Source organism: Benincasa hispida, chromosome 11, assembly GCF_027475165.1.
Source record: "Benincasa hispida cultivar pf3 chromosome 11, pf3_genome.v1.1, whole genome shotgun sequence".
Classification (NCBI taxonomy): domain Eukaryota; kingdom Viridiplantae; phylum Streptophyta; class Magnoliopsida; order Cucurbitales; family Cucurbitaceae; genus Benincasa; species Benincasa hispida.
The window spans coordinates 50,488,876-50,507,234 of NC_143488.1; the positions used below are offsets into that span (position 1 = coordinate 50,488,876).

Here is an 18,359-nt window from a genome sequence, read left to right on the forward strand (position 1 = left end):
CTTAGGGGGAGACTAAGGTATTTTGAGAGAGAGTCTCAAATTTAGGGGGAGCCTAAGTGTTAATTTAAAAAGTCAAGTTTTCTATGTGTCATTGTTATAGACTAGTCTTTACAAATAAGTATAACACTATACTTGTTTTACTTTATATTGGTGGATTTATCTTTTTTGGGCGCTGAGTTACCAATTTTTGTGTTGCATATGTGTTTTGCTCTCTACTTTTATATGTGTTGCTTTGTAAAGTGTTACAGCATTGTTCTTAACATTCATGATTGTGTGCTAGATTACCTTCTTACTTTTCACTCATTATAAGTTCTTAAGTATTGGATCTAGTATCAATTTAGTTTCTAAGATTTCAAAAAGAATTTTTAGCGTCTGACGATTGAGAAATGTTTTTAAATTAATGATTTTAATTGATAAGTAAAAAATGACGTGACAATTAAGTTGGTGATTGTGGATGAGTTGGATAAGAGAAGGAAAAAATGAAAAAGAAAGGGAAAACCCACCTCACCAAAAAAAAAATATATTAAATTAATATTTTTTTCAACTCACCAATACAAAATCGTCAAATTAACCGCTACTCCACTTTCTAGTACTTGGCTAATGATTAAGAATTGTTTAAGACCATTTTTCAAATTTCAAGAGACTAAAAAGTGTCGCATTTAAAATTTTAGGAAGCAAATAAACACTCAATGTAAATCTCAACAATTAAAATTATTTATTATTTTATTCTCTTCGAAAACAACTTCTGTTTCTCAAGTCCATTTTGATAAAAGAACTTAAGAAAAATTAAGAATGAAAAAGAAGCAGTGTTGCACCTTATAAATTGTTGCATTATGAGAGACATAAATGTTGCAACAGGAGGGGGCCTATTACAAAAATTGTGATCTTAAATCATAATTCCAACAATTTTTTTTTAGAAGGGTTGCTATATCCCTTTTAATACAACTTCTAGTGTTTCATTGACTACCGCAAGCAGTGTTACAACGGTCGATAGCTACTACAATGGCTCAATAAAACACGAAAAAAAAATATATAGGTAGAACATGAAAAAAGTAGATGAATTGAAATGATCATGTCTATCGTAGCCCTAACAACGATTATCTTTATTGCAATCTTCATTTTTTTCATGCAATATTCATGGGTAAAACACAATAAAATACGAGAAAAATGAAGATTGCGATAGAGATGACTATTGTGTGACCAATTATGTACTTCTCACTTCTCAATATTTTTCTTACGCTTAGCTGTATTTTCTCCTATGAATATTGTGTGACAAAAATGAAGACCGTGATAGAAATAACCATCATGTTAGGGTTACAATAAACATCCATCTCTAACATAATATGTTAAAAAAATGCAGTAGTGCACTCTGACGTAAATATAAAGTTAAATTTCATACGTTTATATAGGTGGATCATTAATTATAAATCCCTTGTGAAAGGATCACCCTTACCAAAAAAAAATAATAATAATAATAATAATAAATCACTAACTAAAAAGCTGAGAACACAGTGGGGCAAAGTCTTGACTTTTGCCAGGTTGTTTCTTACCTTCCAAAATTTGTGATATATATACTACATTAATTTGAAATTCATGTTTAGGAAAAATTTGGATTATCTGAATCTTTACCTTTCCCACCTTTTGCATGGAGTAAAGAACAATGGCCTAGGGATGGAGGGCAGGTCACCACCATCATCTTTCTTGTGTTTTGGAAAAATCTAAATGGGAAGATTCAAAGTCCAATAAAGTTTTTCTAACACATTTCATAGTTATCAAAAATAAACCTAACATAACTTATCTTGATTTTTGAGAAAAGTGGACCTCCCTTTTTTGAGATCACTCAAACTTTAAACCAATTGGGTGACACTCCATATATAACCAAAAGACCCTAATTACTACTCTAACTGATCACTAGTATACCTTTCATATCCCAATAATACCTTAACACCACACATTCAAGTTGATGCCATGCCTGCCTCAAAAAGAAATGTTCAATTAACATTCTATTACTTAATTACTAACATAGAGTTGTCAGAGAAAGGTTGTCTAAGGCTTGGGCTTAAATGTTATTTTGGGATTAAAATTGTAGTTTAAGATAGAGCTTTTCTATAGAAAACCATCATCAAAGTGTTCTTTTTCTTTTCTTTTCTTTTCTTTTTCTTTTTCTTTTTTTTTTTTTTTGTGTGTGTGTGTGTGTGTGTGTGGAAAAACATGTACCAAGTAGAAATGGACAAACTTTGTAGGACCATTTGGCAGGTAACTAGGGAAGAAAATGGAAAAAGGGGGCAGATAAAATCAACTACTAACTTACGCTTAATTAACCCTCGTTTTGTGTGCATAGACTTTTAGATAGAGGAGGCATCCTTAATCAACTTCTATTTGCATATTTCTTAAATCTTAGTCTAGTAATATTATTTTTATTCTCTTGAATATTTCTCTCCTTCCTCAATTATTAGAAAAATTATGGCTTAAATACTTTCTTGGTTCTTTGGTTATTGTATTTTTTACTTTAGTTTATTTTATTCATTATACTTTTAAATTGTTAATTAATTTTAGTCCTATACATTCAATTTTAATTTACTCTGGTCCCTATATTTTCAATAGGTTCATTCTAGTCTTTGAACTTCTAAAAGGGTGGTCAATTTGGCCCCTTAAAAATGAAATAAAGATTAAAATAAAAGATTAAAATAGTCAATTTTTAAAAGTAAAATAAACATTTTAAAAGTATAGGCATCAAATGAAACAAAGTTAAAAGCACACGGTAAGGAGCTAAAATGAACCAAAATCACAAGTACAATAATCAAAATACTGTTTAAAAAGAAAGTTATTCAATGTCATTGTCTCACTCTCTCTAGACCATCGAATGTATAGCGAAGCCATAGTTTTTAGTTTCCCTCTCCTACCTCTCATGGTATAAACGAGTCATACAGTACTAACCTCCTTAAATAATTTCTCCTTTTATTATTATTATTATTATTATTATTTTGAGTTCCCATTGTTGGTATTGCTCTTCCTAAATTATTACAAAGTTGCAATGACCATTATTTTCCATCTTAGGTTATTTTTCAAGGTTTTTCATTTCAATATGTACTTACTGACGTTGGAACTGAATTTGTATTTTGACCGAAATACAAATGCTATTGTTTTGTGAGGAGTTCAAAATCACAGTTTTGGTTCAAAAGGGGCTTCATATGTCTAATTAGTTGCTCTTTACTAAACACCATTGATGTAACTAAGCTGATTTTGTACGATCGAGGATTAATGATTTGATATGAAATTAATGAGAGCATCTCTTACTTGAAGGATGTTAAGTATACAAAGAGAAATCTAGATTATCCTAGAAAAATTTTGCTTCAAACTGATCATAGAGTTGTTTGTTTATTTCGAGTAGGAAAATGAGATTCCATTGAGAAAAATGGGCATACACAAAAAGCATGCCCAACAAAAGGAAGAGTCCAAAAACAAACTAATTACTTCCAACCCAACAAAATCAAACCAAGAGCAAAATAACAAAAATCCTAGGTATAGGAACCTACAAAGACGCATTAAACCTCACTATCTCCCAAACTTCATCGTACAAACTTTCAACCTTAGGTTACCTAAAATTTCTACTTATCTACTAAATCATTAAAGTGCACATGTGAAAATTACAATACGAATCTCTTTTTTTTTTTTAATAGAAGCATTTCATCGATAAATGAAATAAAAAGACAAACCCAACACCAATATATGAATAAAAGCTTCCAACAAGAGTATAAATATGATAAGCTAATATAAGAAAAAAGGTACTTAGTTTTGCACCAAAAAACAGTAAAAAGCACTAATTCAATAAAACAATTGAAAGAGGAAGAAGTCTCTGAAAAGACGTCTATTAAGCTCGTCCCAAAGGCTTTGAAAGAAAGACTGCAAAAGTATCAACCAAAGCGTCTTCTTTGTACCACTAAAAGGATGACCAACAATACAAATCATATTGGTCTATAAATAAAAATAAGCCACTCCCAGACTCCTAACAACTTTGAAAAGTTTGCTAAACTTGCTAACTTGTGTATATTCAAAGGCTAAACTTAACGTTCTAGTGTTTTTCAATTTATCCTCCTGGTTTAAAAAGTATCCATTTATTCTCATGTTTTAATATGTTCAATCTAATCTCTCATTGCAAAAAGTATCCATTATGACAACTCCCGGAGAAACTATTCATATAAACAAATAGGTATACGTACTAGAAACACGAGTTCTCAAGATGGATATTTGAGCAATAATCTCAAAAACGCAGAGCGAAGAGAATGTAAATAGAAAAGCATCTCAAGAGAAGTTCCACTCGTGCATTTATTAAGTCTGTAGAAAGTAACAATAGCACAGCAGACTACTCCTTCAGGATGCCCCAACTTTAACTAGGTCTTCGAGTGCCTTCGAGATTTGTGCCTCACTCAAACCCTCCAGACGAGCAACCCTCTCAACGCCCATGTCTGCCAAATCAAAGAAGAAAAGAAAAAGAAAAATTAATTAGTTGCATTAACCAAAATCGAACATAAAAGGTGCATATTGCAGTCACATTTCCCTTTTTTTTATTGGAACGACTACTTTCCTTGAGAAAAAATGAAAGAATACAGGGACATACAAAAAACAAGCCCATCAAACACCCCATCTAAAGGAAGGGGTTCCAGCTAAGTAAAATGTTTCCTATAGAATAGTTACAAAAAAAAAAATCGAAAAAGAAGCCCAAAACAAAACATGAAATCTCACCAAGATCCATACCTCGCAAGGGTCCCTTTCCCTATCTCTAAAAACTCTATCATTCCTCTCCTCCCAAATATCCTAAACGACCGCACACACCCCAGTAAGCCACAGATAATGGCCTCTCAGATGGAGGAGGAGAAACTCCTCGATCGTCGTTTGAACGTCTCTCTGCCCAACAATGCTGAAATCAAACTCCTGCAAGAAGAAACTCAACATAGTCTTCCCATACCGACAGTCCCAAAGGAGATGATCCAGGTCTTCCTCCGCCTTCCGACAAAAAAGAATACAGCAAAAAAAACCGACAAATTCTTCTCCTAACAAGCCTACCAAGAGTATTCACACGACCAAGCAAGACTTGCCAAATAAAAAACCTTACTTTCTTAGCAATCTTAAACCTTCAAATCACATCGAACACAGACTCCCCATTGGGAAAGGGGTCCAATAACAATCTGGGGAAGGATTTACAAGAAAACCCTTCACTATGATCCAAACTCCCAATGCGAACATCCCTTCTCTCCTCCCAAAAGATGCATTATTAGGTATCCTATTAGTCTTATACTCAGAAAAATACCTAATAAGAAACAGAATAGGTAGGAAACTGACATAGCTATATTATTTTCAGAAATCAGCCAACAAATACCCGAGTCAACAAATAAAAACAGACAGAATAAGAAGAAGAAGAACTAAGTACAGAAAAGTAATCAAAGAAAAAAAAAAAAAAAAGATAAACGGTTAGATTCGAGAGCGCCTCCCTTTCCTAAGCTTTAGCAATAGCAAACTCCAAATTTAACATATCCCTAATGAATTCCCTCAAGCTTCCTTATAACCTCCCGTCAGCTGGTCCCCACATGGCGTAACTAACTCACAACCCTTTCAGCTCTGCTTTCCCTATTTTGCCCCTCCTCTTATAGATGTGAATGATTGGAGGTCTTACAATATCCCCTTCTGCAAAACTCACCTTATCCTCAAGGTGAAACTCGGGGAATTGTGACTTCATTTTATTTATTTCCACCCATGTAGCTTCGAATTTCGATTGGTCCATTCATTTAACCAAAGCCTCTTCCTTCCCCATGGTGGAACTCCATTGTCTACCCAATAACATATCCGACTAGGCATTTAATTCAAAATCCTCTTAAAACTGTGGGAGATGTTGATAAACCAGTTTCTGCTTTCCTCTTTTTTTCTTTAATTGATATATGTGAAAAACAATGTGAATCGATGTATTGAGGGGAAGTTGTAAACAATAAACTACTGCCCCAATTTTTTCTATCACCTTAAAATGGCCATAATATCTCGGAGTAAGTTTTTTGTTCCCACATTGAGCCAAGGATCATTGTCTGTAGGATCGAAGTTTAAGGAGTACCTCATCCCCTACTTTGAGAACCACTTCTCGACGATGTTGGTTTAGTTCTTAGGCCTTATTCAGTTGATCCTTCAAGGCCAAAAGAGCTCAATCCCTCTCCATTAGTTGTTGTTCTAAAGTACTATTGGAAGTTTTCCTTTCGCCATACGATATCAGTGGAGGTAGGTCACGACCAAATAATATTTTGAAGGGAGTAGTATTGATCGACACATGGAAGGTGGTATTATACCAGTGCTCTGCCCAAGGAATTCAGTCACTCCACTTCTTGGGTTTCTCATTACAAAAGCATCTCAAGTAGGTCTCTAAACATCGGTTACCTCTCTCAGTTTGACCATCCATTTGTGGATGAAATGTGGTACTGCACTTAAGGATCGTGCCCTCTTTAATGAATGCCTCTGCCACTTGCTTTGCCGTGAATGGGTGTGTTAGAAGAATAAAATGGTTGTATTTACTCAGACTATCCACAACTACCATGATGGTGTTATACCCCTTTGATCATAGAAGTCCATCGTTATATCCCAAACTTGATCTGGAATAGGTAGTGGTTGAAGTAGGCCTGTCGAAGATAGTGTTTCTGTTTTGTTTTGTTGGCAAATCATACACTGATCAACATATGACCAAAATGTCTTCTTCATTCCCTTCCAGTACAGCTCCTAATCATCCTCTTGTAAGTACGAATAAATCTGAAATGGCCCCTAACCATTGAATTATGGTATGTATGAAGTATCAACGGAATAAGGGATAAGGTTGCTGATATCATTAGTCTGCCCTTGTATAGGAGTCTTCTGTGCTGCCAAGAAAACTTGGTTACACTGTCCGAATCCTCCTTTAACCTTTCAATGATCAACTTCAAGTCCTAATTATCTAACACCTCTTTTTGGATGACCGTTAGATCCAAATAGGTAAGGGCGGATAGGATCCGTAGTTCTGCTCCATATGGCCATCTTAATAAGGCATCTACCACTTTGTTACTTGAGCCTGGTTGGTATAAAATTTCGAAGTCATAACCGAGTAATTTTACCAACCATTTCTGAAATTGAGGTTGCACCTCCCTTTGTTCTACCAAAAATATCGGGGCTTTTTGGTCCAATACGACGGTAAATTTCAATCCCAATAAATAGTGGCGCCACTTTTGAACTGATAGGACCACCGCCATTAACTCCTTTTCATAAACAGATTTTGCTCGAGCTCTTTCGAAAAGTTTCTGACTGAAATAGGCGATAAGACATTTACCTTGCATTAGCACTGCCCCGATCCCCATACCTGAAGCGTCTGTTTCAACTACGAACATTTTAATGAAGTCTAGGAGAGCTAACACTGGTATCTTAGTCATAGCATACTTCAAGTTATTAAAAGCTGTAATGGCTAATACATTCCACCCAAATGCGTTCTTCTGCAAGAGTTGTGTCAAAGGTGCTACAATTTCTCCGTAATTCTTCACAAACCTTCGGTAATAACCGATCAGCCTAGGAATCCCCTCAATTCCAACACATTTCTTGGAATAGGCCAGTCGACCATAGCATAAATCTTCTCCCCATCCACTTGTACTCCAGCTTCGAAAACCCAAATGGCCTAGATAATTAATGGATGTTTGCCCAAATACACTTTTCTTTCTGTTTGCGTATAATTGTTGGTCCTCAATAACCCAAAGTATGTTGTTAAGTGCTCTTTATGAGAATCTAGATCTGGACTATACACCAATATATTGTCAAAGCAGACCAGTATGAAGCGATGAAGAAATGGTCAAAATACCTGATTCATTAAGGATTAGAATGTGGCTCCTACTCGGTCGTATAATGCCCACTGATAACATCTCCTTCACCATTCGCTCTATCTCATCCTTCTGCACATACCCGTATTTATATGGTCTGACATTGATTGGTTGTTGGCCCTCCATCGTTGGGATCTGGTGATCTATTTCTCGTGTAGGTGGGAGACGACTAAGTGTCTCAAACACATTCTCATTATGGTTCAGCACGTGTTACCACTAGAGGTATTTCTTCTTGTGGTTGAGTGCATGATTAGAGTGTTCCTTCCTTATGCTTCCCGAGTTCTATCTTCTGTAATTCAACAATGAATCCTAGATCCTCCTTTTCCCAATTGCTCACCAACATTTTCCTAGATACTTTAGCTTTAGTCAGCGATGGATCTCCCTTTAAAATCACTTGAGATTCTCCCCGTGCAAAAGTCATTGTCCAAGGATTCCAATCCACACCATGTACCCCATCGTGTGCAACCAGGTCATTCCTAATATGACATCCAAGTTGCCTAAATCGAAAGGCAAAAAATTCTCTAAAATTGTTATCCCTTGCAGTTCTACGACTTCCTTGTACAACCTTCCCGTTTCCAATCACAATTCCATAACTTGTTGTGTTTGATACTGGTAATTTCATTTCGTCGACAAGCTTTTGGTGTATGAAATTGTGGGTTGCCCTACAATCGATCATGATTGACAAACTCGGTTTCACCTAATTTCCCCTTTAATTTCATCGTACCTGGAGCAGAAAATCTCAAGACCGAACAAAAAACGAGCTCGACTTTTTCTGTATCTTCTACTTCGATATTTTCTTCCAAACACTCCTCAATCTCTTCGATCTCTTGACCTCCGCCGACAATGAGTAATTGTAATTCCCTGGATTCTCTCGCCTTGCAATGGTGATCGGGGGAATATTTATCATCGCATTTAAAACATGGGCCCTTGTTTCGTCTTTCCCTAATTTCAATATCCGTCAGTCGATGGGTCAGACCTTCTTTTCGTTGGGCCCCCGTTCTCTCCGATACTTGAACTCGTAAGGTGTTGGGCTTGCTATATTGCCCTTGGCCTGCTTTACTCGGCCCACTAAACTTCATCTCTTTTCCCTAGCCATTCCCACCTGCGTTACCTTCGAGCCCTTGCAAGGTCTATACCTTCTCGTCTTGAGTTTGAGCCACCTTCATCGTTGCTTCTAATCCTTGCGGGTGATGACTCTCCACTTCGGCCTTTAATTTAGGTTCCAACCCATTGATGAAAGTTCCGATTAGTACCTCCTCGAATAGTGATGGCAATGGTGCAAAGAATTTTTCGAATTTCTTCCGATACTCCTCGTATGACCCTTCTTGTTTGATTGTGAGGAAACGTTGAGTTAGGTTCCCTTCTTGGGTGCTTCAAAAACGTCCAAACATCCTCTTCTTCAAATCTCCCCATGTTCGAATAGGATCTCGATTATGGGTCCAGCAATACCAATAGATAACCTCTGGGTCGAAGCTCACTACCGCGACCTTGATCTTCTCTTCCTCTATTAATTCGTGGATTTCAAAATAATGTTCTACCCTATATAACCAAGAATCTAGGTGATCTCCCTTGAAGATGGGCATCTCTAATCGTTTGTACTTGTTTTTATCTCCACCGGATCTCACCAGCGATGATTCGCCCTCCTCTGTTTTCGACGATTTACCTTTCCTCTGAGTTCCATTTGTCACCAGTGTCTCCTCTTTTCCTCTATTCGAATTGATTTCTCTCATTTCCCCCATGAGCCAATCAACATTCTGACACATCACGAAGGCCATCTCCTTAAGCCTTATGATGTCCTTGTCGTGAGCTTCCAACTTGTCCTCAATCTCTTTCATCACCATACTTCTAGTTTTTCCCAGAATGGAGTAGGCTCTGATACCAATTTGTTAGGTATCCTATTATTCTTATACTCAGAAAAATACCTAACAAGAAACAAAGTAGGCAGGCAACTGCCACAACTATATTATTTCCAGAAATAAGTCAACAAATACCCGAGTCAATAAAGGAAACAGACAGAATAAGAAGAAGAAGAAGATCTAAAGTACAGAAAAGTAATCAAAGAAAGAAAAGGATAAGGGTTGGATTCGAGAGTGCCTCCCTTTCCTAAGCTTTAGCAAGCTCCAAATTCAACATATCCCCAATGAATTCCCTCAAGCTTCCTTATAACCTCCTGTCAATTGGTCCCTACTTGGTGACTAACTCACATCCCTTTCAGCTTTGTTTTCCCTATTTTGCCCCTACTCTTGTAGGTGTTTATGATTAGAGGTCTTACATGCACCCCTCCAATAAAGAAATAAGAGAGGCAACCTCCATTTTTCACTATTGGACAAATAGTGATGGAACCCAATGGAAAAAGACAGATTTCTCAGATCAAATCAAGAAATCCAAGACCAGACGATTTTTAAAGGAAGATAAGTGATAAAGATCCCAATCGACCAAATCACATTTCCTTTAAATTTCAAGGTCAAGTGGGATTTCCTTGATCTTGTTTTTAAAAACAAAGGATTTGGCAGCACTTGGAGGAAATGGATTAGAGGTTGTGTCTCCTCCCAAAATTACTCCATCCTCATTGACGGTTGTCCTAGGGGGAGATACAAGCTACAAGAAGCCTCTGACAAGGTGATCTGCTCTCACCTTTCCTCTTTGGTCTCATTATGGATTGTTTCAGGCATATGTTAATTGAGGCTAGCGACAAGACCTTATTGCAAGCATTAGTACTGGGAATAGTTCTCTTTGGATATATCATCTACTTTTCGCAGATAATACCATCCTTTTGTCCTCCATGTATTCTAATGCTCTTAACAATCGGTTCGACCTTGTGAAACTCTACAAGCAAGCTTTTGGACTGAACATTAATCATAATAAGTTTGAGATTTCGAGGATAAACACTATATAGGAGATGATTACTTCAATTGCGTACAAGTACAATTGCAAACATAAGCCATTTGCTAACCAATTACCTTGGGCCCTCCCTCTATGGTAAACCTCGAATCTTATCTTTTTGGCTACCTATTGTGGAGAAGATTGCCAGAAGGCTCCACTCATGGAACCACCCTCACATATCTAAAGGTGGTAGACTTACTCTTTTACAAGCCACACTAACCAACCTCCCTACTTATTTTGTCTCTTCAAGATTTTGTCCAAGATTATCTCAACCATAGAAAAATAGTAAAAAATCTTTTTATGGAAAGGGGGCCCAATTGCAGGTTCACACCTTGTTAGATGGGACAAAATCATTAAGCCCCTTTCTCATGGTGGGTTGGGCATCCAAAGTTTGGCTAAAGAAACCGAGTTCTTGCAAAATGGATATGGAGATACTACCACGAGGAGGACACTCTTTGGGGACAGATTATTGATGCTAAATATGGTTCCTCCTCATTGAAAATGTGGTTGAACGTCTTCCCTAATCACCTATGAGAACCATGGCATGACATTTTGATACATTTGAACTTTATACACGATAGAATTATCACTGAAATGGGGAATGGGGCACACACATTATTCTAGCTTGATCAGTGGCCTGGGGATACTACTCTTGCTTTACAATATCCTCACCTCTTTGCTCTGGATGTCAAAAAAAACTCATTCGTACAGAATTCATGGATTGACCAACAGAGTTGAATTCCCCAATTTAGGAGAAACTTTACTAACAATGAGGTAGAAGACTGGATTATTCTCATGGATAGCATCAATAGGGTCCAATTAGCATATCACAAAGATTTTCAGGTTTGGAAAACATAACCCAAGGGTATATTTTCCACCAAGAATCTTGCCCATGAAATGAGCCCAACCATGGCCGATGACATCAGTGGGTGAGGGACAAACCCCTCTACATTACGTTTTTCCATTTCTATAATTTGTAGTTTTGTATTCCTTAAAAAATCATTTGGCTTATGATTTTCTCATTTGGTCAAGGAGGAATCTTGATTTCTTTCTCTTTTGGTTTTCATCACTCATTGACCAAGGGAAGTGATGGAGGTTGTCTCCTTCTTGTCTTTGATTGGGGACTATAACTTAGGCTCGAGAGAAGGGATTCTCTACTAAATCTCCATTTCATTGTTTGTTGGACCCTTCTCCCATTAGTGAATCAATATTTGACGCTCTTTAGAGGATTAAAATTCCTAAGAAAATTAAGTTATTTATTTGATAAGTTTTACATGGTCCTGTTAACACTTTTGATTGGCTCTCGAGGATGATGGCTTGTTAGTTGGCCCATTTTATTGTATCCTTTGTCAAAAGGCAGAGGAAGACCAACATCACGTGCTTTGGAGATGCAAGTATGTGAGAGCTGTTTGGAACTACTTTTGGGATTTATGTACTTTGAGCATTAGACTCTTCATTTCATCAATGGAAAGTTTTGTTTCCTTTTAAAAAAAATACTTCTTTCAAGCCATCGATTTCATGCTTGCTAGTCAAAGAAATGTTCCAGATGTAATCGCAGAGTTCCTCCTTCATCCGCTTTTTGTGAAAAGGACCAGTTCTTATGGTTTGCTATGGTGTTTGTTGTGTTGTGGATCTTTAGAGAAAGAGAAATAATAGAGTGTTTAAAGGTGTGGAGAGGAACCTGAGTGACATCTAATCCCTTGTTAGGTCCCATGCTTCTTTGTAGGCTTTGGTTTCGATCATCTTTTGTAACTATTCTATGGACACTATGTTGCATAGTTAGAGTCCCTTTAATGGGGTCCCCTCTTCTTTTTTTTTTTTTTTTTGTAGACTTGGTTTTTTGTATACCATTGTATTGTTTTGTTTTTATTTTTCATTATTATTATTATTGTCTCCATGAAGGTTGTTGCTATAAAAAGAAAATAAGAATAAATAAATAGTGAAAAAAAATAGCTTATCACAGAACTTTGCCTTTCTACTCAAGAGCACTTCTTCAATTACGAAGAAGCATTACTTGAGAACTCTTTATTCCATATGATAAAAATAGCTTACCACAGAACTCTTTATTCAATTACTAAGAAGCATTACTTGAGAACTTTGCCTTTCTACCAAATGTAAGCCTAAGTATCAAATCTATGGGTGGAAATGTTAACTCAGTCTAAGTCTCAAAAATACTTGAGAACTCTTTATTCCATATGACAAGGTAGTATTTACAAAGACCTGATGCCTTTTTTCTTTTCTTTTTTTGAGAATCAAAGACATGATACCTTTAGTGTGTGCCTATCGAAGATGGAACCGCATCTTTTTTCCTCAAGAACTCAAGGACAAAGTGCACAATCTATAGAACAAAGTTTGTTCAAGGAAGACCGTGATGGGGACCACACCTATTCTACTATTATACAGCAGTTTCCACTCAATACACACACCGCCTAATAAAAAACCAACTAATAACGAAGCTAATTGTGTTAAAAAAATAATAATAATAACAATTAACTCTCACTGAATAAATTCAATCCTAGAGGAGTAGCACAATTCTATTTATTCCTACGAAATCAACTTTAGTTAATGGGAAAACAAAACAAACAAAAAAAAAACACTGGAGATAATGAAATGAGGTTTTGTTGGCCAAGGGGTTACGGCCCTTTTTTTTCTTTTAAAATTTGATGCTTTACGAATTACAGCACAAGGTTATAGTGAGTGATTACAGTCCACACCCTTTTTGCTAGATCTCAGCCTATGAGGTTAGAGGCTACTCTAAATGTCTAAATGTTATTTCGTGAAGTTTTTCATTTTCTGTGCACTTCATTAAATGATGTATTGGGAATAGGTACAAAGGTCTATTTTTTAGAAGATTGGTGGATAGGTGGTAACCCTCTTTGTTCTGTGTTTCCTCACTTGTACCATCTTTTAGACAAAAGTTTGCATTATGTGGCCTTCGTCCTCCTCTGGATTCCCCTTCGTTTTCTTCTTCCAGTTATTTGGGGTTCAACCCCCCTTTGACAAGTAGGGAACTATTGATGGAACTAGGTGACTCTTTCATGAGTCCAAGGAGAAGGGATATTCACTTTTGGTCCCCCAATCCTTCATGGGTTTCTCTCCTGGTTCATTGTTATCTTTCCACGTGTCATATGGCCCTCCTACTCCTCCCAGTGCTTTGGCTTTCTCCTCTATTTGAAAGGCAAAGATTCCCAAAAAGATAAAATTCTTTGCATGACAGGTTCTTCATTAGAAACTTAACACATCGGGTCATGTTCAAAAGCACTCTTCCTTTATGTTGTACTCGCTATGGTGCTATTTGTGTCAACCAGTGTAGGAGGATTTGGATCATTTTCTGGTCAACTTTAAGTATACTTTGGCAGTCTGGGAGCATCGTCAGACGTCAAGATTCCTAGGGGATTTGTTGGGTTTGTAACAGAGAGGCAGTTGTTCTTGATTGAAGAGACTCTTTTGAATCTCTTTCAGTTTTTTGAACCGCCCTTTCAGGATAAAGGCCCAGTTTTATGGCAGCCGGCAGGTGTGTATTTTTGCAGGATTTTAAGGGCTTTGGCTTGAGAGGAATGGTAGGATTTTTTAGGGGTGTAGAGAGATCTATAAACGAGATTTGGGATATTCTTCATTTCAATACATCATAGTGGGTTTCGTTCTCTCTACTTTTATGTAATTATCAATTAAGTTTTATCCTTTTGGATTGTAGTCCCTTTCTTAATTAGTGTTGGACTCCTTATGGGGCTAGTTTTTTGTTTCTTTATGCCCCGGAAAGCTTGGTTTCTCATTATTTTTTAAAAAAAAAAAAACATAGATAGTAAAAAAAATATATAAAGAAGAAGAAGAATAAAAACCCAAATAAATTGATCATCTCAAATAATAAAAGACAGGAATAAAAGTATACTCTAAGGATTTTTAGATAGATATCAAGCAAATCTAATATTATTGAGTGTACCTACACTAAAGTCTACACAAGTGTCAGTCGAAGAACATGAATCTGAATAATTTCGTGATTCCTTATCACATATATTGATAAGGAATATTCCAGATAGCATTGATGTGAAGAACTTAATACCATCTATTAAAACAAGAACTGATTAAGTTGCCACAATGTTGCCGTATAAAGTATGCAATTAAAACTTCTGAAAGCCAAAGATAAAAAGAAATAAATTAAACCCAAAAAATGAGTTAACAAATAAGTGAATCCGTCCTCGCACTTGTAAGAGGCTAAAAATTTATATCACTACTACTCATGACTCATGAGAGACAACTTAAAACGTTCTCTCATGGCTAATAAACTGATTGATGATTGATCTAGAAAAGGCAATGAAGGTGTCGTTCTTAAGTTGGATCTTGAAAAAGCTTTTGATATGGTTGATTGGGATTTTTTGGATGTTGTCTTAAGGCTAAGGGCTTCAAATACATTTGGTGGTCTTGGATGCAAAGCTGACTCTCTAGTGCCAACTTCTCTATCATTATAAGTGGTGGACCCCATGGTAAGATTTTAATCCTCTCTCTCTCTCTCCCTTTTTGTTAATCTTGGTTGCAGACTGTCTAAGCCGCCTGCTGAATCATAGCTCATCAAAGGGTCTTACTGCATCTCAATCTATTAGTAATTCCTCTTTTGTCCTTAGTCATTACAATTCGTCGATGACTTTGCTCTTCACCACTGCCAATAGATATGATTTGCAGCATCTTTCTACATTCATATATTTAGCAAGCTTCTGATTTGTTCATTAATTTATCTAAGAGCGAATTGTTGGGAATAAATTTGGCTGATGTTGACCTTGATTGGATGGTGACCACCTTTGTGTGTAAGCAGGGTCTTTGGCCTACAAATTACCTTAGTTTGCCTCGGGAGGTAATTCCTCTACACCCAGGTTCTGGCAACCCATTGTTGAGCGGGTGCAACAAAAGCTTCACAATTGGAAGTATGCGTATATTTTGAAGGGTGGAAGGCACACTCTCATTCAGACTACTTTAGCTAGTTTGCCTACGTATTATTTATCACTCTTTCGTGCTCCCTCTACTGTTATTAAGTGTTTGGACAAATTGATTTGCGACTTTCTTTGGAAAGGTTCTCAAGGTGATAGTGGGATGCATAATGTGAATTGGGAGGTTACTCAACATCCCAAGATAATGGGTGACCTTGGTCTTGGAAATTTTTGTTATCGAAATTCTTCTCTTTTGGCTAAATGGATCTAGCGGTTTTTACATAAACATGATGCATTGTGGAGGAAACTCATTGTGGCTAAATTCTATTCTCCCACCTGTATTTGGTCGACTACTATTCGTGATTCATCTAAATCTCTGTGGCGGTTTATTTGTCAGACCATTGAGTTGGTTAAAGCTCGTATTCGGTGTTGCCTTGGTATGGGTACATCTATTTCTTTTTAGAAGGATCATTGGCTTGATTGTGGTGTTCTCTCTACGGCTTTCCCTAGATTGTTTCGCGTTACTTGTCTTCCTCACATTAAGGTGGCCAATGTGTGGATTGTCGATTCAAAGGCTTGGGACCTACGTCTTCCTCGAAATCTTAATGAGCTTGAAACTATAGAATGGACTTCTTTATCTCAGTTGTTGTTCTCTATAAGATTTTGCCTCACTTGATTCATGGCGATGGACCATTGACCCTTCTTCTTTTTCTGTGAAATCTCTCATGGATGATTTGGTGGGAATTGTGGATCCTCTTGTAAAGGATTTATATTTTGCCATTTGGATAGATCATTACTCTAAAAGAATAAAATTTTCTTGTGAGAGCTTAGCATTGATGTTGTCAACATTATTGATCGTCTACAACGTCCTATGCCTTATTTGTATATATCTCCTTCTTGGTGTGTTATGTGTCAAAACTATTCTGAATCCCTTGCTAATCTGATTATGCATCATTCTTTTGCCTCTTGTTTCTGGCATATTATTCTGGATGCTTTTGGTTGGTCATTGGTCTACTTTGACAATATCTTTGACATTCTAGCATCTCTTTTGGTGGGCCATCCATTCATGGCACAAGGAAGATTGTTTAGTTGGCCATTATTCGCACCTTTCTCTGGATTTTATAGGGTGAGCATAATAAACATTTCTTCTGAGATTCTTTTTCTTGTTTTGATAGTTTCATAGATTTGGTTCTATCTACTGGGCTGCCTTGGTGCAAAACAAGACACCCCTTTGAACGTTTTAGTCAACCCTATCTAGTTTCCAATTGGAAATCTCTTTTGTTATTACCTATAGGTGCATGGAGTCTCCCTTTATTTCATTTATTCAAAATTATGAGTGTCTCTCTTGAAAGATCAGCCACCAACTATAACCAAAAGTAAGAACAAATCGTTTTAACAATATGTTTCCTTTCCGGGGTGAATGACAGTAAAGGGAAAATGGGACACAGTGAAACTCCCGTGGCTACTAATTTCTCCTTCATTTAGAAGGTAAAACGAAGATGTCAGCCTACGAGTAGAACCAGTTGATTTTTATTTTACTTGAGAAACCACAGGACCAGTTAAATTTCATAGTTCACAGCAGAAAATAAAAGAAAACTGCGAATCTTGACAAAATAAACCCAGAACGAATTCCATTAAATGGGTATTTACTACATCCCAGGAAATGGAATCTTGAAAATACTATGACCTGACTATCTACCATGGAAAGAGTATTTTTCATCACTAACAGATAAAGAAAGACCACCCAGCAGATTATTTGACATCACTAAGCGCGCTTATCAATCAATTCGAGTATAGCAGGAAATAAAACATCAAAGCTCGAAAGAATCTCGAAACCTAGAGGGAAGACGATAAAACGAAATGAAATCGTTTGGGTAGGAGTGCATTGAAATACCATATCTAGCCCATAATTGCGGCTCCACTCCACTGCATTCGCGGATCAATATTGGAAATTTGGGATTCAAAGTCTTAAGGTCCTTGTAATTCTTTTCCACGAATCCCCTGTCAGAGGAAAACTCCTTATTCAACAATATCTGAAAATAAGCTCCGTGAAGAGCACGATTTGAAGTTTTAGAAGGCATCGGAAAGCGTAAAAGAGAGCAGAAACTGAATACCTAGCGGGGGCGCTTGAAGGAGAGGATTGGCAGAGCAAGATTCGAAGCTCCTTCAAATTCTTGGATAGCTGTCCTCTCCATGCCATTTCAACCTCTCTCGCTGTTCGTGAATGAAGTGAAATCTCTATACCTCGGATGAATGGAACCGGACCTTCCCAAATGCCAATCGGGGCTTCGCCTTTTTCAATGAGCGGGTTAATGAATCTTACTCTTATTCGGTAGATGAGAAAGGGTAGAAAATAGCATCTTCAAACTTTTCATCTTTGAAAATTAATTTTTTCGATGGATCCACCACCAAGATTTAATTAAAATTTTTATTTTTTCTAATTTATCAATGGTTAAATATGGAGATTTTAGTAATTTTTCTAAATATTAGATAATCTATCCAAATCTTATAGCAAATCTTATATACTTTCAAATTTTCTTCAAATTCAGTTGTTTTTACCAAATATTATATTCAATATGTAATTTTATGTCAATTTTTGTTTCCATGATTATATGAACTTCTAAATTTTCAAATGAATTTACATTTTTTCAGATGATTATTGCATTTTGATTTTTAAATTTTGGGA

At 36.6% G+C, this 18,359-nt stretch overlaps 1 protein-coding gene across 1 annotated transcript; it reads right to left on the reverse strand.

Moving 5' to 3' along the window:
- Window positions 1-4,169: 4,169 nt before the first annotated feature.
- Window positions 4,170-18,058, reverse strand: LOC120092192 (NADH-ubiquinone oxidoreductase B8 subunit). The gene is made up of 3 exons (XM_039050428.2): window positions 17,788-18,058; window positions 17,568-17,674; window positions 4,170-4,466 (listed from the first exon to the last, which is right to left on the reverse strand). Exons 1-3 carry the CDS (start codon window positions 17,871-17,873, stop codon window positions 4,372-4,374), a joined length of 288 nt encoding a protein of 95 aa, XP_038906356.1. The 5' UTR covers window positions 17,874-18,058; the 3' UTR covers window positions 4,170-4,371.
- Between the last annotated feature and the right edge of the window lie 301 nt (window positions 18,059-18,359).